Genomic DNA, 26,884 nt, shown 5'->3' with positions numbered 1-26,884 from the left:
CTCCCCGCTCGGTGCCGCTGTGCGGGAATGGCCAGGGGGAAGCCGGGCCGAGCTCCCGCCTTCCCCGGCCTCCTTGGGCCCAGTCGGGGGGGAACTACAACTCCCGGCGTGCTCTTAGCCGGGCCCCGCCCGCTCGCGGCTGCGCACGCGCCGTCGGCCCGCGCGAGGAGCTCGGGGGTCCGGCTCCGGCGGTCTCGCGCCGCGGCCGTTGCGGGCCCGCCCCGGTCCGGTGGGTGCTGAGGGGCCAGGGCGGGAGGCGGGAACGGGGCCCGAGGCGGCCGGGGAGAGGAAGTAGAGGGCGCTCCGCCCGTGAGGGGAGGGCACGAACAGCGTGTGCTGGCGAGCTGAGCCGCGGGTCCGCGCTGCCCTCCTCAGCCCCCGCGGCCAGGGAGCATCGGCAGACCTGTCCCCGTGGCCGCACCGGGTCCCCAGGCACGGCTAGCAGGCCCCTTGAATGCCACTAGGAAACCACTAGGCGCCAAGGACTTGAAAACAGTGGGTTCCCTTTCGCATAAACAGCTTTCTCTTTGTGCCTGACACCCATTTCTAAGCTTGCTTTACTCCTTTCCTGCGTAAGTAGCAGCAGATGCTATTTGACCAGGACTGTCAATTTTTGTGGGGATGTAAAAACAGGATAAAAACATCTTTCTGCCCAGGTCTTGGTGATATTTACTCTATAATTCTGATGAAAATTGCAGTAGAAGCCTTTTGCTTGCAGGTTCTTTGAGTTTTGTATCACACGGTAGGAGTGTGATTTGGATATGTTAAGTTTGAGAACACAGCATGTTGTTAGTAAGGAGCTTAGGCTCAGGCTCTGGCCGTCTTCCCTGAAGGCGCTGACAATGTGTAGTCAGAGCACGAGCATGAAAGTAATCACAGAAAAAGCCTCTGAATGCCAAGAAAACTAAGAAAAGTGTATCTATGAGGGTGAATGAAATAAATCAAAGCCTTTTCAGGTCTTTAATTTGTATTTATTTAATTTTCCCCCCTTTATCTCTCCGTGTTTTAAGGAATATGGAGCAGTGAGCTCCCTGCAGTTTCTTGTGGCTCTCATCTATCAGATTTTGACATGATCAAACGTTTGGTGGAAGATGTGCGAGCCAGGCTGCGTTCTGGAGTCACTGTCAACTCACTCGGACACTGTGTTGAGGAGCTTGTCCTCAATAGCATCGATGCCAAAGCAACATGTGTAGCTATCAGGGTGGATTTGGAAGCTTTCAAGATCCAGGTGGTGGACAATGGCTCCGGGATGGGGAAGGAGGACCTAAAAGCTGTTGGAAAGCGCTACTTCACCAGCAAGTGCAGCTCAGTAAGAGACTTGGAGAACCTGACTTTCTATGGCTTCAGAGGAGAGGCTTTGGCAAGTATAGCCAACATGGCCAGTGTAGTGGAAATTTCATCTAAGACCAGCAGGACAGCAAAAACATTTATGAAACTGTTTCACAATGGGCAAGCACTGGAAGTATGTGAAGCTGAGTTGAACAGACCAAGTGGCGGAACTACAGTCACCGTGTGCAATCTGTTCCATCAGTTACCAGTGAGGAGAAAGTGTATGGATCCTGTACTGGAAATTGAGAGAGTGAGACAGAAGGTAGAGGCTGTTTCGCTAATGCATCCTTCTGTTTCTCTTTCTTTAAGAAACGATGTTTCTTGTTCCATGGTGCTTCAGCTCCCTAAGACAAGAGATGTGTACTCTCGGTTTTGTCAAATTTATGGACTGGGCAGATCCCAGAAGTTGCGAGAAATAAATCACAAGTCTGGGGGATTTGAGATAAGTGGTTTTATCAGTACTGAGGGACATTACAATAAGAATATGCAGTTCTTGTATGTGAATAGAAGGCTTGTTTTAAAGACAAGACTACATAAACTAATTGATTTTTTATTAAGAAAAGAAAGTGTAATTTGCAAGGCAAAGAGTGTCCCTGCGAGCCGACAGGCTAATTCAAGTCCCGGTCGCCATCGCTGTGGGCCAGAGTTGTATGGGATCTTTATTCTCAATGTAACCTGTGCATACAGTGACTACGATGTGTGCCTGGAACCTGCAAAGACTCTGATTGAGTTCCAGAACTGGGATGTTCTTCTAACTTGCATAGAGGAAGGAGTGAAAATATTTTTGAAACGAGAGCATTTATTTATTGAACCATGTAGTGAGGACATCAGAGAATTTAATGAACACAATGACTTTCGTTTACATAATGCTCCAGTTCTGAAGCCTTCAATTCTTGATGAGAAGAGCATCCAGGAAAACTTTAAGAAAGCATGTAATGAAATTGTGGATTCTTATGAAATATGTAGCTTGCAATCAAAAGATGTCAAGAGGAAATCCATTACTGGGAAAAAAAGTTCAAGTCTTACGGAGTCAAGTAAAAATGTACAGGAAACTAAAAATGCCCCAGTTCAAAACACTGCTGAATCATCTGATCCATGTAGAAACAATAAAGCAGATATTCCATTGTCAAGCAAAGATGACACAGTTTCTGATTTAATTAAATCAAATACCTCAGAACAGAAGTCAAAATACACTAAGAGTTCCCAAAAAGTATCTGATACTCATCTGAAACCTTCAGAACATCTTTGTTCCTCTTTCAGTGGAGGAGCCAGATCAGAAATAAGGGAAATAGATGGTTGTGGTGACCTAGGGGATTGTGCAGAGAATAATATAAAAGATGGGGGCAGCCATCAAGGTCAAGTAATGCAGGAAAGCGGTAAGGTTCTTGTCTTAAATAAGGATGTTATTCAGTCACTGCTTGAGAGAGAAGACCCCACTGAAACAGCAGTGGGACCTGAAACTGTCTCTGGAAGTTCATTAATAAGACTGTGTAATGCAAGAAGAAACAGGGGAACAGCTGAAGTGATAGATGATGCCAGAGGAGGGGCTGTTAGTTCAATACCATTAAAGTTGTGCCTTACAAGCCTCATAAAAAGTGTTATGCAAAATGAGTCCCCACATGACTGTGAACAGACAGAAACAAATCTTGCATCAAACACACAGTGTAGGCCAGGCCCTGTCAGTGCCAAGGATATTTTTGACCATAAAGTGAATGTTGTGATTCAGTCTTCAAGTGCTAAGGGTATTTCCAGTAATGCTAATAAAGAATATACAACTTCTCTTACCAGAGAAGTATGCAAGACTGATGGTGATGAGAACAAAGCTTTATCACATCGGGTGAGGGATGAGAGAGCTTTGCCTGCTGCTACCAATAAACGACCTTATGAAACATCAAACAGTGCAGAATTGCCACTGGCAACTTCTTCAGGTATTCCTCACAAGAAAATTGTTATCAAAAACACTAGAAGGCAGATAGCTGTGCCAAGATCACAGCCCTCTAAGAAACTGAGCTTGTCCACACAGCTGGGATCATTAGAAAAGTTCAGGAGGTATTATGGGAGAGTTAAGTCTACACTGCCAACACCCACATCAGAGCAAAATGAATGTGGTCTCCCAGTTCTTAATTCAGAAACTAACTGTGACTTTTCAAAGGATGGGAATGGCAATCATGATAACTTTGGCAGTTATGAAACTCCACCTGCAGAAGATGATTCTAATAATATTAGCCAAGGTTTTGGTTCCTTGGAAAAGACTTTATTTTGCAGCGGAGAAATGTCACAGGACAAACGAGCCCTTTGTCAGAGTCCTTTGACATTGTCTGATTACTCTCTGGTCAGTAACAAAACTACAAGTTGTAGAAGATCTCCAGGATCATTATCATCCAAACTGTCCAGAATGAAAACTGATCACAAAGAAGTAGAACAACTTGCTGAACAGTTCCAAACAGACTCAAATAGAAGAAATGTCCATTCTTTTGACTGTGAATCCTCAAATAATAATTTTTTGTATAATGTTTGTCAAACATATAAATCCTCAGTGGAAAAAATGGAGTGTAAGTCCAGCATTTCTAAGGAGGCTGTGTGCTCGCAATCAGATGGTGTGATAGCAGAGGCTGTGAAGAGTCCTGTCAGCTCCTCACCACTCAGCAGTATAGAAGGAGAGTACACAGTCTCTTCAGTTTTAGCATTACCTGCTAAAAATGATTGTACTGACATCATCTGTAAAGACAAAAGTACGTTAGGTGAATCCTCAGAACAAAATATGAAAGATACTGAAATTCCCCATGTGACCTTACAAAGGAACTTGGAATTCTCTGATGACAACACAAGCACAGGCAATCCCAGGAATGATTCATGTTCTGTCTGGCTCCAAGATTTTGATGCTTTAACCGGTAAGACAGTGTACATCAATAAAGCAACTGGACTCAGCACCTACGGCACTCCTCGTGAAGGATTTCAGACTGCCTGCATTCAAGATATAACAACAATGGCTGTGAATGTTGTTTCAGAGAATGGTAAGAGGGGTGGTGGTTGTAAAAATGGGATGAGGAAAACTGTTCTTCTAGGTGCATAAAATAATCTTGCTAGCAGTACCTGAGAGCTTTTACTGCATTAGTCACTACCTTATAGCTAATAGCTGCATGGAAAACAAGAAAGTGTTGGGAACTATGGAGACAGTAAAACATTAACAGTAAAGATATTAAAAGATCTTTTTAAATAAAATGATAAAAAGAAATGTCAGCAGCATGACAATTAGCATGATAGCTGCCTACTTTTCATGGGCATCATGACATTATCTGTGATAACAGTTGCATATAACTGTTGTCACATATAAAATGAGGAACATACTTCAAAGGAAGTGTACCAGAAAAATACCATGTTTTTTACCATTTTGTCCTAAACAGTTATGTTTCTAAGAATGTGTAGTCAAAGAGAACCTTATATTAAAATGATCTTTTTTTAAACTGCATACAAAATTTAAAGCAACCCTTGAAAGATGAATAAAAAATCTAACTTCATTGAGAATGTGTAGTCTCCGGTCCATGGATTTTAGAAGGCAGGCTGTTCTTTCACACTTCATAGCAGATGTTGTACAGCATTGTTGCTGTTTTGATGATGGACCTTTTCCACTAGTGAAAGAATCCTGCATTGTATTATTTTTTCAGGGGCACAGTGTTCATGAGTCTTCGCAGATCTGTCTGTTGGGTTTTGACTCTATATTCCTGATCTAGTTTATCTGTCTGGTACTGTCTTTGATAATTTTCCCTTCTAGGGATATATCTGTGTTCTCGTTGTTGCTCATTCTGTGTGTAGGTAGATTTTATGAGTGAAGATGCAGCCATTCTTGGTGTAGACTTTATTTTCTGCTACATAAATTATTTTGAAAAAGTAGTTTGGACTTCCTTCTAGTTATCATGTTAAAAGTTTGTGTAATCAGTTGTCATGGCTTTTGGTTTGTTCCATTTTTGTCTGTTACTTCCTCGTTTGTCACTGGTGCAGTAGGTGTTTCAGTTGAGCTATTCCCCCTTATGTACAATAATTGATGCCTGAAGCTTTTAATATCTATCTAATTATCTGAAGAAAATTTGATTCAAGTTTTTATTAAGCGAAACTACTTGCAAGCACAAATATACGCTTTTTGACTAACATTTTAGTTTCTGTGGTATACTAATTTTGTTGCTTACAGTACTCTTTAGTAACCAGCCAAAGCCCTGAGATGCAGAACTTGACCTTCTATCCAAAATGTTGGATAGTGCATTCATGTTTATAGAGATAATACCTCATGTACTCTTATGCTTTCAGATGATGTACAGTCTGTAGGCTTTGAAGACATGTATTGTATTGCATCTTTTTACCTCCCTTGGCATGGTTCTTAGCCTTAGCATTGGTGTTACTCTCCGTTGTATCAGTGGTGCCAGTCTTTCTAACTCTGCCAGGTCTTTGGCAACATGTCTGATTTTATTCTTTACTTAGGTTAAGAGCTGGACCTCCCAAATCTTCACAAGGTATTTGAACTGTGGCTAGATCCTGTAGGTCTTAGGTTTTCAAAGTCCAACAAACACATTCTTTCATATGTTTTTGAAGCAAAGGATGTTTGCTCCTTTCAGCCATAGGAATAAACATAACTGTGTCCTAACACAGCATTCATGTCTCTTAATGTTGAGCACTGTTTTGGACTGCTGTTATGACCCGGGAGCAAAATAATTTCCTCACTTGTATGCTTTCATTTTGGTTTTTAGAGTAGTGTCAGTAACTCCATGGTGTTGACTTAGAATTTCATAGCCTCTAAAAATAGCATCTTGTACACAATTCTAGGGAAGTTACACTGCTTAGCAATAGGTGGAAGTAGGTAAGAATAATCCATACCCTCTTTTTCATGACAGCAGTGGCTGTCTGACATCTTTTCCAGCCACAAGCCACATGCTCAACAGAGATGTTGGATTTTGTAGGCCAGACCCAGGCATCTTCATACTGATTAAACTGATTGCTACAGGAAAATTCATCAAACTTAATTTCACCATTGGATACCTTTTTTAACAATGCATTTGTAGTAGGAAACTATCCTAGCTCAACCTGGTCTTTGTTGTTATGCCAGCTATATTTGCAATTTTTGTTCCTTACATTATGCTGTGTCATTACACTGGAATATCTTCATGATCTAACTGAGGCAAGTGAAAATGAATGCTCAAGTGTGGTAATTGTATGGGGTTTGCCTACATGAAGTGTATACCTTACTATCCTCACCACCTTTTTTGATGTTACTTGCCAGAAGAATCAATATTAATAATATCTCTGCCAAGTCTGAAGTCTCACCAGCCTTGGAGCAAGTAAATCCTAACTTTCTGAGCAATATGTATCTTGAACAAGGATTTTTCCTTCAAGAAAAAACAGGGAGATGGCTCTTTGTCTATTACATGTATAAAGTACTGGACTTGGGTTGTTACAGATGGTAGATTCTTCTGTGAACTTGAGAGATATTGTTTTTTCATGACAATAGTTATAAAAGTTCTGCCAAAGTCTGAAATAGGCAGCATTCTTCAATTTGCCACAGTTTAGCAGGAGCTACATCAGGCCATTTTGTCCTTTCCTCTGGGTTTTGTGACAATGGGATGCTGAGGTACTCTCCAGTGCTGGACTGCCCATTTGGATTCTTGAAAGGATTCTCAGTCCCCAGGGTCACTAGTCCTCACTGGAATGGAGCCAACAGTCAGGAGTCTATGGACTGGCCTAAGATTTTATAGAGCCTTTTCACACTGAGCTTATCAGCACACAGCTCGTTTTCTTTGGCATTATCACTCTGCCTCTTTTCCTGAATGCACACCCTTAATTTCTTGGTAGAAAGGAACTTTATTAATTCATTATTATTTCTCAAAGAATGGAAGACTGAGTTGTACCAAAGGAAGGGTGAAATGTTTACCAATGTGCTGGAAATCTGAGCCACTTTTCTTAATATTCTTGATAACAATACAAGTTTGTAATATTAAATCATTTCTGGGTGGGTGAGAACATATTGTTGGACTAACTCTGTTACCTCATGTGGGCTCACTGACTTGTAGTTTGCAGTTTTAAAAATTCCTGATAACTGTATTAAGTATTGCTAGGAATGGTGATAGACTGACAGTTTTGCTGCTCCTTAACAGAGGGAATTCAACAATGTTTTGATCTCTGATAGACTACTATATGCATCCTTTCTCTTTGGGGAAAACACTTCTGGTTGCACTAATTCTGGAAATAATTATTACAAGTTTAAGGCAGCAGCCAATTTTTAAATACAGTCCTGCAGAAACCATGGTAATATGTTTACATTTCCCAAGGTGTGTATGTCTGATAATTCTCAGCTTTTTACATATGTGTTGTTATTTCTCAATATTAGGTTGCAAAAATCTGCATGATACCAAAATTTTCCAGGGCAAAGCACATGCTCCTTTATAAGAATATAATAGATGTATAGCTTTTACTAATTTTGCATGCTGCTTATTATGCAGCAGTAAATTTATTTCTTTGTTTAGGGTTTCAGTTCAGATGCCATCCCTTTAGAAGTGAGATTGTGCTTCCCTTCCTTCCTAGACCTCAAAAAGAGAAGACACAGACAAGCCAGAATCTGAGAGGTAGGGCCAGCTTTCCAGGACACAGTGTTCTGTGGTAAAAACAAATCAAAAAATTCTCCCAGATGTCCCAACAGGAACCAGAATTACTCAAGGTCTGTTAACAATGGGACTGTGTGAGTCATCTCAGATCTAGAACTGGAAAAAAAATTTTTGGGTTGAAGGCAGGTTAAAGAATACTTATTTACAGGATGAAATACCCAGTTCTTTGTTGAATTATGTCATGAGTTTAAAGAATAATTACCTACTCCCTTCTTTGTACTTATTCCAGCCTTGGAATGTGAAAAATAGCTTCAATCCTCACACTTTTTTTTTTTTTTTTTTGCGGTGGAAAGGATGAAATAATCTTTTTGGTATGTAACTTTGTCCAGAGGGAATGGGTAGCTAAACAAGTCTTTCTTTCCCTACCATCCCTCCACCCCTTAGACAGGCCTATTGAATAGTGCTGCAGCATTTTTAGGAGTCAGAAGGATACACACTGCCCTACCTGGTTAAAGTAAACAGTACAGAAGCCTAGTGCCATGTTCCATTATTTATTTGTACACTCTCCCCTTTTTGTGAAGGAAAAAAAAGAAATAATACTTGTGTGAGGTTGAGGTCCCCAGTGAACAGTCTATTGACAGATGGTGGTAGTTCCTCTATTATCTATGTGTTTGTTCCTAGATGCTGAAGGGGAGTCCCTCCAGTCGTTGCTTTTGGAATGGGATAATCCTGTTTTTGTTCCCTGCCCAGAGGTAAGTATTACCTTGCATCTCATGCTGAAGTAGGAATAATTTTAGATTTTTGTTATTTTCTGACATTGGGTCCAAAATTGCAAATATAATGATTGTTGCATATAAGTTATCCAAGGGTATATTACACTATGGACCTGGAAGTTTTGGTTTTTACAGACTGTTTAGATGCAAGTCATTGTTGTGGGTTTATTCAAAGAGAGGCAGGTATCAGGCTAATCTTTCATTTTACATAATTCTAAAACCAAAACATTGTAAACTGTCTTTCCCTCTACAGAGATAGTCATCTCAAAATTAAAAGTTATCAAATGGCAAAATTGTAATATAGTGTCTGTCTGCTTTGTGGACAGAGATAAAATAACCCAGCTTTGAACAGGTCTTAAAAATGTATTTTATCATAGCTGTTTTTAAAGCCTGGCAGGATTACAGCATGCGAGAGGGAAACAATGTTGGAGCTTTTAGAAAAACTTCCTTTGCTGTCATGAGGCAGCATTATCTTTAATCCTCATGTTGTGTGTGTGTAAACATATGTATGTAACCATTTCCACCTGCAAACAATAGGCATGGAGCTGCAAACCACCTGCTGGTGAGTTTCTGGAAGGGAACACTTCTGTTCAGCCTTGCAGTGACGTGTGTTCTGACTCATCCTGGGGTCATGCATCCTTTGTGATACCATCCCCTGAGAGCTCACGTAGGCTGATCATTAACTTCAGCTTTTGATAGGTACTTGGAATTAGCTGGATGCATTGAAATTAGCAGGTAATAGCCAGATGGGAAAGATACGCGGGGGTAAAAGCACAGGTATTGCCAGATGGTTTTTGAGTTGCTGTTATTCTTGTATGGAAAGCTGCGTTTGTGAAATGCAGAGTTATTTCTAGTTTTTTGTTAAAACTGGTTCATTGGGAGTATTTGCTCTGTGTGTTTGGGGTTTTTTGCTGCATTGTTGAGCCTTTCCTTGACATGGAATCCTGTTTTTACAGATTGCAGTTGATGTGACCAGTGGTCAGGCTGACAGTCTGGCTGTGAAAATTCACAATATCTTGTATCCTTATCGTTTCACCAAAGACATGGTTCATTCAATGCAGGTACAATATAATCTATTACTTGCTTTCATCCCTGAAATCCTACGCAGCAGATGGGATTTGCTGATGTTTCTACCTGGTAGGAAAGAAATATCCAGGAAAACAGTTCACATTCCTAATTTTCACAAGCACTAACAGAATTCTTGGTCATGTGTGATACCAGCAGACATGTGTGTCATCCATATCCTAGTATCATCTCATGGTAAACCAGCTATCTGCAAGTGACTCTAAAATTACTTGACTAGTATGATTAGATCAAAATCAAGAGATAGCCCTGTTACTGCTGCTTAGAAACATTATTAACTAAATGATAGTTCAAAGTACAGTTTTTATATTTGTTGTTTAGCATTTTCTTAGTTCATATTTCTATTAAATCTGTGCCCTTATCTTAATTTTTTATTTACCTTAGAAATTCAATTCCTTAGTAGAGTGATTTCAAAATCAAATCCAAGATTTAATGGAAAACTTGAAATTTCACCCTAAAATTTACGTCTGCACTTAAAAGTGATTTTTAATAGTGGCATAATAACATCAAGTTTTATTATTTCACTGGTTTTTTTCAATCAAATGTTTTGAGTGTTAGCTTAAAAGCTAATGTAAATATAAGTCTTCAGCTTACATATATGATAGTTTGCTTGGGTAGAAATGCCAGAGTGGATTATCTTCCTCTCCTGCATCCCAGTGACAAAAGGCCTACAGGTCCAGCTGGCACTACTCTTATGCAGTCAGGTTGCTCACTTTGAGATTGCAGGTTCTGGCTGTGTGAGGCATGGTAATGTTCATCTCCAGAGTGGACAAGGATTCAAATGATTCCCTTACTTATGTTGTGAGTGCATAAATAATAGGAGTAAATAAAGTTACTGTTGTGAACAGGTTATGTTTCACAAAGCCAAGAGAGGAAAGATGGAGAATGGAAGGTACCATTTGTCTGTTTTCTCATAATAAGAGCTGTTCATTAAAACTTACTGAATGTTTCTGTGATTACCTGTATCATGTTTTCCTTTCTATGTTTTTAAGAAGGCAATACTAGAGGAAATTACTACTTCCTATCTCTGAAAAAACGAAATACTGCCTTCAGTACCCTATAGCAATTTTGAGAATCTCTACAAAAGATTAAAAGCAGAAAATGTTGTATCATGCAACAGGAAAAGAATAAAAAGGATCATTAGTCTTGTATCCCTGCAAAGAAATAGAGTCATCCATTAATTTTTACCTACCAGGTGAACAATGCACATGTTGTGAAACAGAGAATTGAGGGTGAGCTGTCTATGTAACATTGGGAGAAATTCCTCCATAACACCATATCTGTATATTTGAAATCTAACAATAAGATACTGAAAGCATTGTGCACCTCATCTCAGTATTGCATGTTGCTCTGGTTGATTTCTGATGCTTGAGGGGAAAGTGGAATCAAGTCACAGAGGCAAATTCTACATCAAAAAATGAAGGGAAAAACTGCTTCCTTTCTTCTGCAGATGATTAGCAAGTTAAACAAAAGTTGTTTACATTCTCTTTTGCTGATAGCAACAGATCAATTACTCAGAGTCACTGTGCACAACTTTCATTCCTAACTCAAGGAGGTTTCTACATGGCCATTTCATTCACCTTAGAACAGTTAGTACTCATGCCCTTATTATTATCTTTGAAAAAGTTTATCCAGATTTTTAAAAATATATTTTGAAACTTTCTCTTAGATCCAGACGAAACTGTTTCATGACCATTTAATGGTCATTTGACCTTCTGCCAATATTATCTTTTAGCTTAAATAATGTCTGCTTTTTCCATATTTAGTTCCCCACTGTATTGATAAAGAATAACTATCTAGCTTCTCAGTCCAGTTTTGCTAGGCCTTTTGGGTTAGGAAAGATGTGGCTTCCAGTCCTCTAGTCATCATACTAGCTATTTGTTGGTCTTGATCCATTTTGATTGTTGTTTCTTTTGCTTGCCTTCATTTTAAAAATAATCGTACTGCCTATAATGAGTTTTATGAGTATCTTACAGGTTCTTCAGCAAGTGGACAATAAATTTATCGCTTGTTTAATTAACACTAGGAATGGAATGGAAAAAAAGGCAGGTAAGACTGGTTAATAGCATGAAGTTGAGGTGGCTGTCAAGTGGACTGCAGAGGGAGCACTGTCCTATTTGTAATCTCTTCTTGCCTTGGGCTGATATTGTTAGTAGAGGAAAACCTTAGTCTTTGCTTGAAATTTCTTGGATCTTCTTTATCTTTATTTTGGACATTGTTGAGTGTTCCTACTGCCTTCAGATTAATGTTATAAAAATAGATGTACTCAAATTGCTAATATCTTTCAGTCTCTGTTCACAGTGTCTGGACATATTCATTGTTGAAGCTTTCTGAAGCTGTACAAAAAAGGCATTCAAAATCAGTAGGTTTTGTAACATTTTAAAAGACAGTGTCAAGCAGAACAGTTTATAGGTGATCTCAGCTCTATTATGAAGTTAGATGAAGATGTCAATAGACAAGAGTTTCTGACTCAATTTAGTTACCTAATTTAACCACCATTTTGGACCACTGAATTTCTGTTCTGTGGTAACTTTATGTTCTGCCAACACAGCCTCCTCCTCACTTTGTTTCTGTGAAACAAGCTGATACTTATCTTCTAAATGTGGCCTCTGGGAAGTGGTTATTCTTTCTGACCCCTGCAGTTGTCTGGTACAAAGTTGCCTATTTCTCATCTGTTGTGGTACATTTTTAGATGGAAACCTCTTGATTTTGGTGGACCAACATGCAGCTCATGAACGGATCCGCTTGGAGCAGCTGATTGCAGGTGAGGATTCAGGTGGTCTAAGAAACAGATCATCAGTGCACAGAAAAGTACAAATGAGCTCTCTGGGATGTACAGAACCAATAGGATATCTATCCATTTAACATCTTTATCCTGATCCCTAGAAGAGTGCAGACATTCAGTATCTGTAGCAATCATAATATTGGCAGCTGAAAATTCTTGCAGCCTTTCCAAAAATAAAAGATATGCTCCCTACCCACAGAACTATTGAACTAAAATAGTCCTGACATAATGAAAGAGCAGGAAGACTGATAGGAAAAACAATGAAGAGGAAATAAAACAACATCAATAAGTTTGTGTGGTTATACTGTGAAGAATAAGACATAGGATGCTGAATAAAGACTCTAGTTCATTTGGTTCATTTTTAGCTAAATACTGTGCTTAAAGCCTAAAATTTCCACAGTCTGACTATTTGCAAAGGGATAATAGTCTTTTGTGTAAGCTCATTAGCCATTGGTTTCAGTGTTAAAAAGCACAATAACCATCCATCAAGCACTTAAAAATCATTGACCTTCTCTTACATCAACAAACACTGCTCACTTCCTGCCGAGTGTTCCAGGAACTCTGCTCCTTTTGGTCAGGTACTGAAAAAAGGTAAAGACTGAAGGAAGAAATGCTTAATGAATAGTATTTTAACTCCATTTATATCTGACTTTCTGTGGAAAAATTGTTCTCTCTGAGTTGAACCAAATATATCAGTAGGTTGTTTTGCTATTTAGGGTGACTCTTTTTTGGAACTGGTGGGAAAAAACAAAGTGGCATTAACCAACCCTTCCCCAGAGACTGGATGTCTGGTTTGTGACATTCCCAGTCCTCCACAAGTTTCAAGAGAAGGCATTCTGTGGTCATTTTTTAATCCAAGCAGGGGATTACATGCCAAACCAGAGGGTCATTAAGGGTAATGCCTCCGTAAATATTTTAAGAGGGTTACTTCTAAATGTTTCATTCACAGATTCCTATGAGAAGGAAGCTGCAGCATGTGGCAAGAAGAAAATACTGTCATCCTCCATCTCTCCCCCTTTGGAGATTGAAGTTACTGAAGAACAAAGAAGATTTCTACGGTTAGTAGTGACAAATAGCTCTCAATTTTGGGGGATGGCTCTGTTGATCAGGAAGATACCTATATATTGTGACCATGAAACTCAGGAGAAAAATTGTTGATTCTTTCCTGAGCAGAGCCCAGTTGGCTCTGTCTGTACTGAGGGAAACAGATACACTTCTTAGGCACGTTCTTACAACATCTCAAGACAAAACCCTGGGGTGTGCCATTTTAGTGCCTTTGCAATGTGCTCTGATTTCCCTGGGAAAGTAAACCTTCATGTGTGGGCCAGAAGACTGCCAAAGCAGCTTCCAACAGTTCCTCCTGTCTGGGGCTCAGGACCTGGGAGTGCACAAAAGACTGCAGTGCCCAGACTGTCAACCTAGGTACTGACTTTACAGACACTTTTTGAGAAGAGGAGGATGGGGTATGGAAAGTCTGTATTGTGAATCATTCAAAAACACATTCCTTTTTCCTAGGTGACTGCCAAGAGTAACTAATGAACACTGTTTCCCAAATGTTTCAGAATGGTGACCTAGCTACAATTAGGATATTTAACTTTTGTTCTTCAAGAGTTTAGATACAGATTTCTTGTTGGACTATTGCAGACCTATTGGACACTCATCAAACTTTCTTTCCCCCCACATCCCTGTCTGTTGCCTGCCACATTAATTTTTGAGGTTTTTTTAGTGCATTGTTCTGAATTTTTAGATGAAGTTCTGTCAGTATTACTTCATTACTGTTCTTTTTTCTTTTTTGTGATTCCTGTGGCAAGCTCAACAGCTGCTGATTCAGTCCTTATTAAGATTGTTGCCTAGTACAGGGATACACTTGCTCAGTATTGTTCATATTTCAGTAATATTTGGATTTTTTTTTTGTTCCCACCTCTCAATGATGTTGTTGCTAACATCACAATATTTGTAATGCCTCTTGTTCAACTTTGATTTATTTTTGCTCTCATCTATGAATGTCTCTCATTTCTAATAGATCTACTTTAGAGAATGGACGGCTAAAATTGAATACAATATTCCAAGTGGGAGGATCCCATTGATTTGTACAGTAGATTTGCAGCTGTGCCCATGTTTTCTGTTTATTATATCCACACCTGATATTTTGTCTCCTTTTTTGTCTGCTGCTGCTTGCATAAGCTGCTTCTATGTGGATGGTCAAGGCAAAGAAACAGAGTAATGGAGGTTAATTTTTGAATTTCTGTTGTTTATGTAGAAGCCAGCCAAAAGTAGAAATAGATTAAATTACTTCTGATAATTTGTATTTATTTGTCTTTAGGTGGAGTAAATTCTGGTTTTCTGCCCATTTTTCATTCATCCTACTGATTTCTAATCTATTTTTCTTCTATTTTTCTACTTGTTTTAAATTCTGATTGAGTTCAACTTTGTCTCTATCTAATCTCAGCTGACCGAAATAATTTTGTGCTTTCTACAAATTTGCTTGCTTGACCATGCTTCTTCTTTTCCACATCATTAATAAACAATCACGAAGATACAGATCAGGACTCGTGTTGAACACTGACCATCTGTTGCCAGCACACCTTGCTTCCGTAGTCTCTAAATCATAATAGATGTTCCTTCTCTATCCATAACAACCTTTTGCATTTCCTCTTTTATCTACTTTTAAGTGGTGACATGACTTTTTGAAAGAGCTAATAAATTATGAGAGCTACTATTTTCATCAGGTAAATCACAAACATTCTACAAAACTGAGTAAGGAAGTAACTCAAAAAGGCATATGTTTCTTCTAAGGACACTGGTTGAATATTCAGCACAGAGGGATGCCAGTTGTGATTTTCAGCAAGAAGCTCACTAGTGCTAGCTTACTAGTACTTTTATTGTGTGACTTAATAATTTTTCAGTATGTATTAGCAGTTCATCCCTTGGCCATTGCTCTGAGAGACTATCATTACTAAAAAGTTAGGATTAAAAGTATTTTGTGGAAATCTAAATTCTATTGTTATTGTTACTCTCAGACTGTGACTGTATTCTGTGGTAAAGTTTGGTGTAATACAATAAAATAACTTGTCTAAAAGACCTTTCACTTCAGCTATGCTTGCAGTTTAATTGTTCAGCTGGACTTCTGGTTCACCTGCAGCTTTGGTTCTGTTATTTATCTACTAGGCATTGTAGTAATGCATTGTTCTGTTGACTCTCTTGAACTTCCTTCTTTATTTTTTCTTTTAATAATAATTAAAAAAAAATAGAAAAGGCCAGTTGATTTCAATAGCTGCTTGGATTTTGTAATTTCATTCACAATAGGCTTTTTGTCTTTCTTTCTGTATAGCCTGCTGAAGGCTATACATGTCTTCTTTTTTTTAAAATAGAATTTCATAAGCCATGTTCATATTGAGGCTAATAATTGTACTATTCTCCTTATTGATTTAGGAAGTTTAGATTTGCTTCTTTCTATTTTTTGCTCAAAGAATTTCTTTTCTAGAACTAACCTTTACCACCTTTGTTTTAAGTGAATACTCCCTGAATTAATAAAGTATATATTGTTACAGTTGTTTTCATTTTGGAGATAAGCTCTCATCTGTCTGTGAAGTCTCATTTTTGTGTGTATTTTTCCATCCACAGGCTGACATATGTCATAATTAACTAGAGGTTGTTCTTTCCTGTATTCTCTTTGCTTAACAGGATATAAAGTTCATTAAACCATCCTAAATTTCTTAAAATATTTTTTCCACTTTAAGAATTTGCTAATATGTGTTAATTGAAATCACAGTTCTTTTAGATTAGACTTAAAATAGTCTTAATGCTGTGTAATTTCAATATTTGGAATGTTTGTATGTTGAACCAGACATCTTCAGAAAAGGCAGATTTATAGATTTAGAAATAAAGCCTCTCATCACATAACACAGGAACTCTTAGATCTTGTAGTTGTGGAACATGAAAAATGCATGGTTATTGGAGTGAAAAAACCATGTCTGAATGTAAGCTGAAAAGGCAAAATTACTTGGAATCTCATGAGGCATGGATTTTGAGATGGGAAACTGTTACAGGAAGTGATATGAGAAACCATGTATGTGGACAGAAATACAGAAATGTTTACATGTACTGTGGAGTCATAGATACAGTGGTTGATGTCTTATTTCTGTTTGGTTTTTTTCCTCAGATGCTGCTACAAAAATTTGGAGGACTTGGGTCTTGAATTATCATTTCCTGAGACAAACAACTCCTTGATTCTCGTGAGGAAAGTGCCAATGTGTTTTATAGAAAGAGAAGCCAACGAATTACGGCGGAAAAGACAACCTATCACTAAAAGTATTGTGGAGGTCAGCTGTGCATATGGTGAAGTTATGATAGTGGGTCTTGTTCTGTATTCATGGCCCAAGGTATGACAAGTTCTGTTATGAAGGAGACACATGTGGCAAATGTGAATGCCATCCCTTTTAGTAGCTAAATAGTCCCCAAACTGAAATCACTGAACTATAACTGAAATGATAGAAGACTGTTTCAGATTCGGACTAGAGGAGAAGCTAAGAAAAACTGTATATAGCAAAGATATTTTAACAGTTTAGTGCACATGGATGCTTGAATAAACAGTAAATGCTTGAAGGAACAGAAAAAATATTAAATGAAGGAACAGTAAAATGAATAAGTCATAACAAATAATATTTATGTATCAGTAACATTAAAGTTGCTTCCATGAAATCTCTACATGGTCAGTAGGGCTTTCTAAAAACCACTGTTTCAGATGTTCTGCAGTTTGAGGGAGAAATTTCTGAAGTGATTACTTGCAGTGGGAGGTCAGGACTTCCACCTAGATCTTCCACACTGTGGTCAGTGTACTACAAACCATATGACTTTTTCTTATTCAGGCAGTCCACAGTAAATTATACACAGATGTAAACAAAGTAGGGTAGGAGGATGGAAGGGAAAAATAGCAACTGATGACATTACCTTTTTTCTTCTAGGAGCTTATTCAAGAACAAGTTGAGGTGAGTGGCTGTCTACTTCTAGAGTTGACTGGAACATCCAATGCTTACTGCGTGAATCAAAGGGAGCCTGCTGAGCTTCAAATGAGAGTGGACTAAATAATCTCCTAGCTTTTCCTCATTTTTAGTTTCGTTTGTGTTACAGTTCTTTTTTCTCATATTAAATGGAAAGTAACATGACGTTCCTTTACTGCCTTTAGCTATTGCAGACCACAAGAGGAGGAGCGCGAGGGACACTGCCTCTGACGTTTCTGAAGGTGTTAGCTTCCCAGGCCTGTCATGGTAGGGAAACTGTACTTTTCTTTCATTCTGTCTCTTTTTGGCTTTTTTTCCTCCCCCAAACCTTTGTATATACGCATCATCCTCCCTGGGGCAGTGTTTGGATGTGTTTGCAGCTATTGTAGGGTTAAAGATTATTTCTTAGGGATGAGGAGGTAATGCTCATGGACAGCACTAAGGGATAAGCAATACTCCCCCAGTTTATTCATGTATGGGCCTAACATACTTCCCAGCCTTCAAGTGAAACACACAGTTCTGAGATGCATTCATCTGTGTGTGCTCTAAACCATTCAAATAACAGCTCTATGATGGGCCAAGGGGGAAGGTGCTAGAATCTGCTTGAAAGCATGCAGGAAAGAACATTTAGCCACTGTTTCCAAATTTTTAATTTCTTTTAAGTATCCCAAGTGGTAGTTTAAGTGTGCCTGCAACATTTCAAGTACTTTTGGAAGGAGTGTGGTAAAAATTTCCATCTCAGGGAACTGTTGCTTTCCAGCACCTGGCAATGAGCAGGCCTTCTTGGTCTTGACTGCAGTAGCTCCAGCATCTTGTTGCAATTCCTGTGTCATATACAGTATCAACAAGATCACACTGAAAGGGCAAATGTGAACCAGAAGTATCTGTTTTCTCAACAGTGTCTCAGTTTTCAATTGGCAGTCAATAGGTTTTGGGTTTTTGTGTCTAAAAAAGTCTCAAGGCTGAAAGCATATTGCAGATGGTCTTTTGCATCTGTGAAGGCTGAAGTTTGCAAACACCTCTGGAATAACTCCCTAATATTCTGCTTGAATTTCCTCTGGACGCCTTTAAGTGCTCACTTGTGAGAATGGACTCAGTGGCAGGGCTAGCACTTGGTTTCAGAAGTGATACCTGTCCCTCGCAGCCACGGAGAGCCACTCAAGCCTGTGAAACTGTTATTAACTGTTGTCTTGGTTTAATATTTCTTGATTTGTGAACTGTTTCCAATTTCAGCTGTTTCCAATTTCAGTAACACACACACACAAAAAGCCCATTTGCCTCTTGCAACATTACCTGGAATGCCAAAATGTAATAATCTTACCGTCCATCAGACTTGGACTATGTTAAAGTTTAAGCCATGAAAAGCTGATCTCCTTATACAGCAGACTCTTTAACTGAGCCAAGCCTCAAGTCTGCCACACTGCAGGCTCTGGGTTGCCTTTGCAGCCTCTCAGCTAATCTCAGGCAAAGTTTTCACTGAAAACCACAGCTGTTGAAGGAAGTGGAGTCCTCTTTGGCAGCAGGGGCAAGAATGTGTCTCTCTTTTTCAGGAGCTATTAAGTTTAATGAGCATTTGACTTTGGAGGAGAGCTGCAGGCTTATTGAAGCTTTATCATCTTGTAAGCTACCCTTCCAGTGTGCTCATGGAAGACCTTCAATGCTGCCTCTTGCAGACATAGACCATCTACAGCAGGAAAAACAGGTACTGTGTGGGACACACCTCTGCTAATCCGTGCTCTAGGTTATCAGAGGCGCATCACGTATGTGTGCTAGAACTAAGATCATCCCGTTTGAAACCACCACCACTGGCCTTCTATTACTTGACTTGTTACATATTGTTAGCAATAAAATGAAACTTCAGGACAAAAGCCATCTGTCCTGTAAATACTTTAGCAAGGATCGTACCATATAGTATTTGAATAGTCACACTGACTTGAATAGTGTCCTTAAGGTTAAGCATACATTTAAAGTGCTTGCAGTTTTTTTGAAGTGTAAAATTTGGAAAACATGGAAATTCTGAAATTCTGCTAGTGGCAAAGATGCTAATTAAACTAATGCTTACTTTTCCAAAGTTTAAGGTGCTATAAAATGGGGATAAAGCACAGGAATAGCAACATTTATTAGAAAAATCATAGAATGGTTTGAGTTGAAAGGGACCTCAAAGATCATCTTGTTGCCATGACTATGAACACTTTCCATTAAATAAGGTTACATTCAAATTATATTTAAATCAGGTTACATTTAAAACAAAATCATTATTCCTCCCTTTTGCTATTACTGTACTTTATTGTTATTAAATTGGATTCTGTTGAAAGTCAGGTGGGACTTTGAATTAGATATTAACTTAGGAATGACTGTATTAAGGCAAAGAGTGTGAAAACACTGAAACTTATTTACTTAGTTATGACTTGTGCTTAATTTTTCTCCCTCCAGCCTAAACCTAATTTGACTAGACTTAGGAAGATGGCAAGAGCATGGCAGCTATTTGGAAAAAAAAAAGAACGTATTTAAAAAAATTTTAAAGTGCAACCACTAGAAGCATTGGTATGATCCATGATCCTGTGGTTAGACTACCCTGTGTGGAGCCAAGTTCTGAGCCACTGCAGTCACCAAAGCTCTCCTCTGACTACTGACCAAAGAAGCAGAGACCAGCCAGGAGAACATGGCAGGATGAGCCCACCCTTGGAGCCTGGAGAAGCATCTTCAACATTAAGGAATAGCACTGGAAGTCTGGGTGCTATGTCAGTGCTGCACTGCTGGGTATAAGGAGTTGCAGCCACTTGCAGCTACTGAAGCAAAGCACTTCTTTTCTGCAAGCACACCATAATTCTGCATAATAGAGATGAGAATTTTAATTAGTGTATTTTATAGTACTTTGAAAACTTAATAAAGTTCACACTCAACTCACTCCTTGGGCTCATGGCAGTGGTTGGAATGAGGATCGACCAGCTTCATAGTATATATATGCCAACTTAGACTCAAGAAACACTTAACTTGGCAATGAATGACACACACAGCTGCCTTCTCCAACTCCTTGCAGTTTGTGTTCTTGAGTGAGAGATTCTAAATCCCCACCTAGCCCCACAGAAATAACTGAGTAGCTAAATATCCATTTTGAAGACAACTGTTGATGGGTTTCTACTCCTACCACATTTACATGTGAAAGCACACTGTAAAGCCAGCTACTGCATCATGCAGTGAGTGCAGGCAACTGACTACACTGGTAAAACTCCTGCTAGTTAAATAAACAAAACAACTGCATATGGAAAATGTGCTTAACAGTGAGATCACTGTAAACAGCCTTTATTGCAGCATACTTTGAAGTAACAGCTTAGCTGCCCCAGAGTTACACATATGCCTTGCTATTTCAAAATCAAAGTGTGTTAGCAGCTCCACATGGTCTCTGACACAGCATGTGATATAAACCTGTACAAGAACTCGGCCTTCTTATGCTTTTGGGTAGAAAAGACATTGCTGAGCAAATTCCCACTGGCTCCCCACAGCAACTTGTCTTTGCAACATATACTTTAATTAGCTGTTGTATCTCTCTAAAGAGAAAGATAAAAGAGTCTGAACAGTGATGTGCTTCACAGTATTAGAGTTCATAGTCATCAGGATGGTAGAGCTCGCTCATCAGGCGGTAGATGTAGGAAGGTGCGTTACCCCCAATGTTAGAAATGAAGAGAGTAATGAGCTCTGGAGGGACGTAGTCAAACACTGGGCAGTGAACATTGATCTTTGCCAGGATCTCCCCTGTGAAGTGAATAGCAGCAATATCAGTCAAAGCAACTCAAAGTACAGTTAGTCTTTTGCACACCTTCTGGAGTACCTAAACAAACTGGATATGCATATGCCACCCTGAAATCAGTACCTGAACATCCTGAATACTTTCCAACTTCTTCACTGATGTCATCAAACTACAGCTATACAGCAATCTTCAATGAATGGCAATACTCTGTTTCTGGTCATTTTTGCTGGTAGAAACCCCAGATCCCCTCTGATGTAGACTGTAGTAGACTGACTAACTGCCAAAAAACCCTACCAATATGTAAGACAAGAATCCTGATACTGCCAAAGTTATTATTTAAAGAAATGCTCAGAAGGACAAAACTAAAATCTGCTGCCACGCGTGCTGTCTTGCTTCTTTGTCACATAGAAATGGGGCTTTGAAAGAGACTTTGCTAACTGAAAATGGGCTTGGGCACTGATGCCTTTCTAAAGATGGTGCTTGTGGGAAGCCCATGGCAGAGACACTGATGTTTCAATGGCTGTATCATGTTACAAAGTTTCAAGGAGTTACAGGAAAGAATGAAAGCTGCCCTCGGTGTTGGGCATCTGCCCTGTCCCACAGGAAACTGCTGCCTACCTGGCATCATTATCACCATCCTATAATAAAACAGTTTCAAAGCAGAAGCAAAACTGCCAAGACAGTGTTCAAAATAAATACTTTTTCTCTACTTAACATAATATACAGTTATAAAACTGAATGGTTCACAGCACTCTTTTCTGTCAAAGACAGTAAAAAAGGATTTTCTGTCTTGGGTTATAACATGGTCTGATGTTTAATTTTTTGTATGAGTTACAAAAAAAAAAATGTCTGAACCAGCTTGACCAGATGTATAAAGAATAACCAGTACCTTCTGTGAATGGCAGCACTTCCTGTGGTGACACAAACTTGTGGAATGAATCTTCTTCATTAGGGAACTAAATGAGAAAGAGGACAGGAAGATCAGGAAAAAAGCCCTACCTGTTTATCCTTGTGAAAACAGATCCTGGCACTGGAAGGAATTAATGCAGAGGAAGATGACTTGCCAGGTGATATTAACTCCTTTTACAAAAACTACATAGTGCTTGTGTCTACAACCTCTCTAACATTTATGGGTAGAAGGTCTTCCTCAAAGCTTTCAGAGCCTTCTATGATGTGGCTGCCCTTACCAAAGCCTAGTGAACTGGAGGAGTGACTTCCTCAGTCTGCAACTTCACACTGACAATATTGAAAAAGTACTGAGTGTAAGAGAGTCTCATTCTACATTCTCTGCCTTTCAACACTAATGGTATAAACTGAAATGTGTCCTGGTTGAAGAAAAATAAGTGTGGCAATGCCAGTCTCATCAGTCTAGGCAGTGGTCTACATCCTGATATCCAATGTACTGCTTTGCAGAGGTGCTTCACGGAGATCCTGAGGTGTGCCAGATTTGGGTAAGGATCTCCTCTCTGAAGTAACAGTGCTAGATGGGGGAGATGGCTCATTTACTGACCTTGCCTTGGGACAGATGGTGTTCTCCACCCTAAGCTCCTACAAGCAAAAGCCCCTGCAGGTGCAGTCCTGAAGAGCTGCTGTACTTACCTGTGGTGAAAGCTTGAACATGGGGGCACACACAATGAGTGGAGTGGAGTGGTGTTTAGCTGCCAGTGCCAGAGTGTGAGTCCCACTCACAGCAATCAGGGCGCCATTGGCCAGGATTGTCTTTGTACCAATGATGACCTTAAAAGGGCAAATCAGAATTGGATAGCATGTTCCACAGCAAAGTGGGGAAGAAACACTTCCTGGCTCAGACCCTGACAGATGAGCTGGAGGAAGACTGTGTCAGTAGAGCCAGCCAGCAGCTGGAGTTCTAGGGCAGCTGAATGCCTGATCTGTTTCATCTGGCACTGGCTCTGCACTGAGACGTTCCTCACTAACAAGAGCATGACTCCAGCCCGGAGAACTTCAGAAGAAATGTATGTTCTACTGCAAGGAACACCAAGCAGAAACTGGGCTGTGGTCCCTTTTCTACAAACCTACAAAGTGAGCTTTGTACAAGTAACTTGACTACTCACTGCAAAAATTCCCTTGCGTTATGCTTGAGGGAGTAATATAAAGCAGCTCAAAATATACAGATAAAAACTAATGTGGCTGCATTTTAATATGTTACAAGTACTTTTTTTCTCCCCATTTTGGGGTGCCAAGTTTTCATCTCTAAAAATACAGAACACGTCTGTTTAACAAGACAAATCTTAATTATTCCCTTCAACAGTCATCTTCTGTTTCAGGCAAAGGGGTGTTTCTTCCCTTTAGAAATGCTGCTTTTTATTCCATCTCCTTTGAAAACTGAGGCTAATCCTTTGAGGCTCTCTTGTAAGTGTAGCCACTAAGCCAGAAAAACCTGTCACCATTCAGTCAGTCATCATACTGACTTGGAGCTCCTACTGAATCCCCACCCCAGCAGTGAACAGGGACAATTACAATTCTGAGTCTTCAGTGAAGAGACACATCCATCACTGCTGGGACTTGCAGCTGATTTGAGAGGCCTAAGCACCCAATCTGCCATGAAATCCCTCCCCCCAATGGAGCCCTCCTTACCTTGTTGACTCGAGACATGACAGCAAAAATAGCTGCATCACTCATGACAGTAGTTTCAATACCCTCTTTAGACAGTCGGACAGCCATTTCATGACCCTAAAAAGAGGAAGAATCCAATTGGTTCCTGTGACATAGCTCCTGCAGTATAACTATAAAGGTATCAGCACTCAATTCTTGTCTGAACTGCAAAAATACCAAGTGATGAAACCTGAACACGGCCCTTCAACTCAAGGATGCTGGGGTAGGTAAATGAGCTATCTCCAATCTCTCAACTGCAGAGGAATTTCCATAATGTTCACCTTGATTCCAGACACAAGACTTCAGTAAGAACATGTGGGACATAGGGTCCAGCCAGCCTGGGGCTTACCTGGCAGAAGGGCGCACACTCTGCCACGATGACCTGGAACTTGCGCTTGCGAGCAGCTTCCTTCAGGAAGGCCTCGACTGTGCGCGAGTAGCCAATGGTCATGATCACCTCATTGGAGTGGATGTGCTCCAGGGCCTGCATTGCTATGTTATCAGTCGTGCCCTCTGGAACACAAGCAACATGTGGGTGTAGAGGCAGCCAGCAAAAGCAACACTTGTGCTGCTAGGACTGTCCTACAAGAGATTTTTCACTAAAGCAATGTTATTAGCACTGGTAGAGCAGGAGCAGTGTTTCTATCCATTCTTTTTGCCAGTGGAGTGGAACCAAGAAGCTGGCCCTTGAATGCCCCATGCTGCCTAGCTATACCCTCATTATATATAACAACAGCTGTACTGAAAACTCCATTGTGAGGGGAGTGGATTGTGTCAGCACTGCTCCAGATAACCACGAGACCCACAAAACTTCAACATTTTTGTAGTTCAATAGTGGGGCAACTTGGGCCTCAGAAGGTGGGCCGGGTGCCTGATTTGTCACAAAAATCACAGAAAAAGAAAATTGTATCACGGTTCTTTGTGACAAGGGTCAGGTTATATGTGCACAGGGATTTTACACTCTTCTTCACAGGACTCGAGACTTCCCAGAAGACCAAGAGCATAGCCTACAGCCCCCCATATTGCTCCTTCCACAATCTACCCATCTCCCCATAAGCCAAAGAGGACTTAAAACTAATTCATGGGAGCAGCAGGGCTTCAGTCCCTTGGTTCCTTCAGATTAAGCCTCCCAGATCCTTATTGTTTTATTTCACATAGAGAAGGGGGAAGCATCAGTCCCATCCCATAAGAATTTTCACTCAGGTGCAATTCAGACCCATCTGTACCTAGCTCAATTAGCATCTCATTAATAGCTTCAATAACATTAGCTCTGAGGGAGGGATAAGGGGTTCTGAAATCTTCGCTCAGTCCTCCAGAAGTCAGGAGTTTGTGCAGGGATTCTTGCTGGTCACTTTCCTCACTGCGCCCGTGAAGCCTGTGGAGAGAAGTGGCCTCTTTAGCCTCAGGAAAGAGCACAGGGCCACAGCCAGGCTGAGCTGGCACACCTGGATGTGAAGAGACAGGAAGGAAAACCACCCACAGGAGGCACACCATGCCACACCAAAGGGTCTCCATAGCTGTCTTGGCAGAAAAACCTCCAAATCTCTGCCAGAAAGTGCCTTCTTAAGACAAATGCAAACACTGCTGTCCACAGACAAGGAGCAGGCTCGAGTCTACTGCTCCAGTGGGATGGATCCCCCTAGGTACAGAGAGAGAGAACAACCCAAGGCCAGGGCACAGACTTGTCATGCACTCACAACACATACACCAAGGGGTTTCTAAAGAAGAAATGTGACCACCTACAGTGGAAACAACAGGGTTTCCTTTGGCGTTAAACTCCCTGAATCCCTCTCTAGGAGAAGTGGGAAAAGGGGGTGATGGAAGCTTAAGGAGTTTTACAGAAGCAGCTTAAAAGAGCAGTTCTGGGTTTTCAGAGAGATACAGGGAGCAAGCGGGCGCTTTACCGGCCATATTCCTCACGAATGACCTTCAATACCCGTCGCACCATGTTGCCCACTGTTGTCTCCGACGGCTCAGCTGCTATCATCCTCTGGCCCTCTGTCCGGATCAGATCCATGAGCTCCCCTAAAAGAGGGGAGGGCCTTGGTTAGCGCTGCCCAGAGCAAGCCCATGTGAGCATCAAACCAGTGCACCCCCTCAATATCCCAGGGCCAGCAGCTGCTCCAGCACAAGGACCACAGCACCAAGAAACACCAGGAAGGGGCGAGCAGAGAGCCCTCACGAAGCAGCCGGTTCCACTGGTGGGTTTTGTAGTCTGAAACGCTTGGACACAACACAGACCTAAGAGAAGGCCAACAGCAGTGCATTTGGCCTTTCCTTTGAAAGAGGAAACGGCGTGCTGCTGGAAAGGCCCGTGCGCGGACTGCCGCCGCGGAGGGGAGAGCACGGCTGGAGCAGGGCAGCTCCGCAGGTACCGCGGCCGTGCGCACGGCAGGCCCGGGAAGGGCTCCGCCGCGCCAGGGCAGCCACTGCGAAGGCGCTGGGCGCTGACAGCGAGGCCCCAGCGCCAGCGGCGCCGCCTCGGGCCCGCCCCGGCTCTGCGGATTCCTCCGCGCCCGACAGCTGCGACCGGGGCGCAGCTGCCCTCCCGCGGCTCACCCCGCCGCCGCCTCGCTCCCGGAGCTGGGGGAGCCGCAATCGCCCGGGGAAAGCCCTGCGTCCGCCCGCCGCCGCCCGGCCCTCACCGGCCCGGCTCCATCGCCCGTGCCCGACGATCTTCCGCAGTAGCGAGAGCGTCTGCCGCGCCGTATCCTCGGAGCGCGGCCGCTCCCCACCGCGCCGCAGCCGCGCCGCGAAGGCCTCAATCTGCTCGGAGAGCTCCGAGCCGCGCTCGGCGGCGCCCGGCATGACGGCGGTACTTCCGCTTCCTCCGCCCTCCCGCCGTTCCATTGGCGGAGATCGCGGAGCTGTGCCCGCCCCCCGGTGGCGGCTCGGCCAATGAGAGGCGCGTCCGGCGGTGGGCGGTGCCGCGGCCGGGGACGGGCGGTGCCTGGGGTGGCGGGAGC

At 41.3% G+C, this 26,884-nt stretch overlaps 2 protein-coding genes and 1 pseudogene across 2 annotated transcripts; 2 read left to right on the top strand and 1 right to left on the bottom strand.

Annotated features, from left to right (window-relative positions):
• The first annotated feature begins 124 nt into the window (after positions 1-124).
• Positions 125-4,402, top strand: LOC136558277 (DNA mismatch repair protein Mlh3 pseudogene; annotated as a pseudogene).
• A 5,362-nt stretch (positions 4,403-9,764) lies between these two features.
• On the top strand, positions 9,765-20,464 carry LOC136558279 (DNA mismatch repair protein Mlh3-like). Its single transcript, XM_066552620.1, has 8 exons — positions 9,765-11,821; positions 12,465-12,536; positions 13,507-13,615; positions 16,720-16,879; positions 17,522-17,545; positions 17,743-17,824; positions 19,108-19,259; positions 19,991-20,464. The coding sequence occupies exons 1-8, from the start codon at positions 11,725-11,727 to the stop codon at positions 20,066-20,068; spliced, it is 774 nt and encodes a 257-aa protein (XP_066408717.1). The 5' UTR covers positions 9,765-11,724; the 3' UTR covers positions 20,069-20,464.
• Positions 20,465-20,818: 354 nt separating this feature from the next.
• EIF2B2 (eukaryotic translation initiation factor 2B subunit beta) lies at positions 20,819-26,741 on the bottom strand. Its single transcript, XM_066552619.1, has 8 exons — positions 26,564-26,741; positions 25,823-25,943; positions 25,145-25,293; positions 24,268-24,431; positions 23,901-23,996; positions 22,905-23,042; positions 22,195-22,261; positions 20,819-21,310 (listed from the first exon to the last, which is right to left on the bottom strand). The coding sequence occupies exons 1-8, from the start codon at positions 26,724-26,726 to the stop codon at positions 21,153-21,155; spliced, it is 1,056 nt and encodes a 351-aa protein (XP_066408716.1). The 5' UTR covers positions 26,727-26,741; the 3' UTR covers positions 20,819-21,152.
• Between the last annotated feature and the right edge of the window lie 143 nt (positions 26,742-26,884).

Source organism: Molothrus aeneus, chromosome 6 (genome assembly GCF_037042795.1).
Source record: "Molothrus aeneus isolate 106 chromosome 6, BPBGC_Maene_1.0, whole genome shotgun sequence".
Taxonomy (NCBI): Eukaryota; Metazoa; Chordata; class Aves; order Passeriformes; family Icteridae; genus Molothrus; species Molothrus aeneus.
This window is presented reverse-complemented; position numbering and strand designations above follow the sequence as displayed.

Coding starts and splice junctions, on each gene's coding strand:
- LOC136558279 (XM_066552620.1), top strand. CDS start 11,725: ATGAGTTTTATGAGTATCTTACAGGTTCTTCAGCAAGTGGACAATAAA. Junction 16,880..17,521: donor TCACTAAAAGTATTGTGGAG/GTCAGCTGTGCA, acceptor TTTTTCTTCTAG/GAGCTTATTCAAGAACAAGT. Junction 19,260..19,990: donor ATCTACAGCAGGAAAAACAG/GTACTGTGTGGG, acceptor TTCTCCCTCCAG/CCTAAACCTAATTTGACTAG.
- EIF2B2 (XM_066552619.1), bottom strand. CDS start 26,726: ATGCCGGGCGCCGCCGAGCGCGGCTCGGAGCTCTCCGAGCAGATTGAG. Junction 23,043..23,900: donor TCATGTCTCGAGTCAACAAG/GTAAGGAGGGCT, acceptor TGCCCTTTTAAG/GTCATCATTGGTACAAAGAC. Junction 21,311..22,194: donor AGTGCTGCCATTCACAGAAG/GTACTGGTTATT, acceptor TTCACTTCACAG/GGGAGATCCTGGCAAAGATC.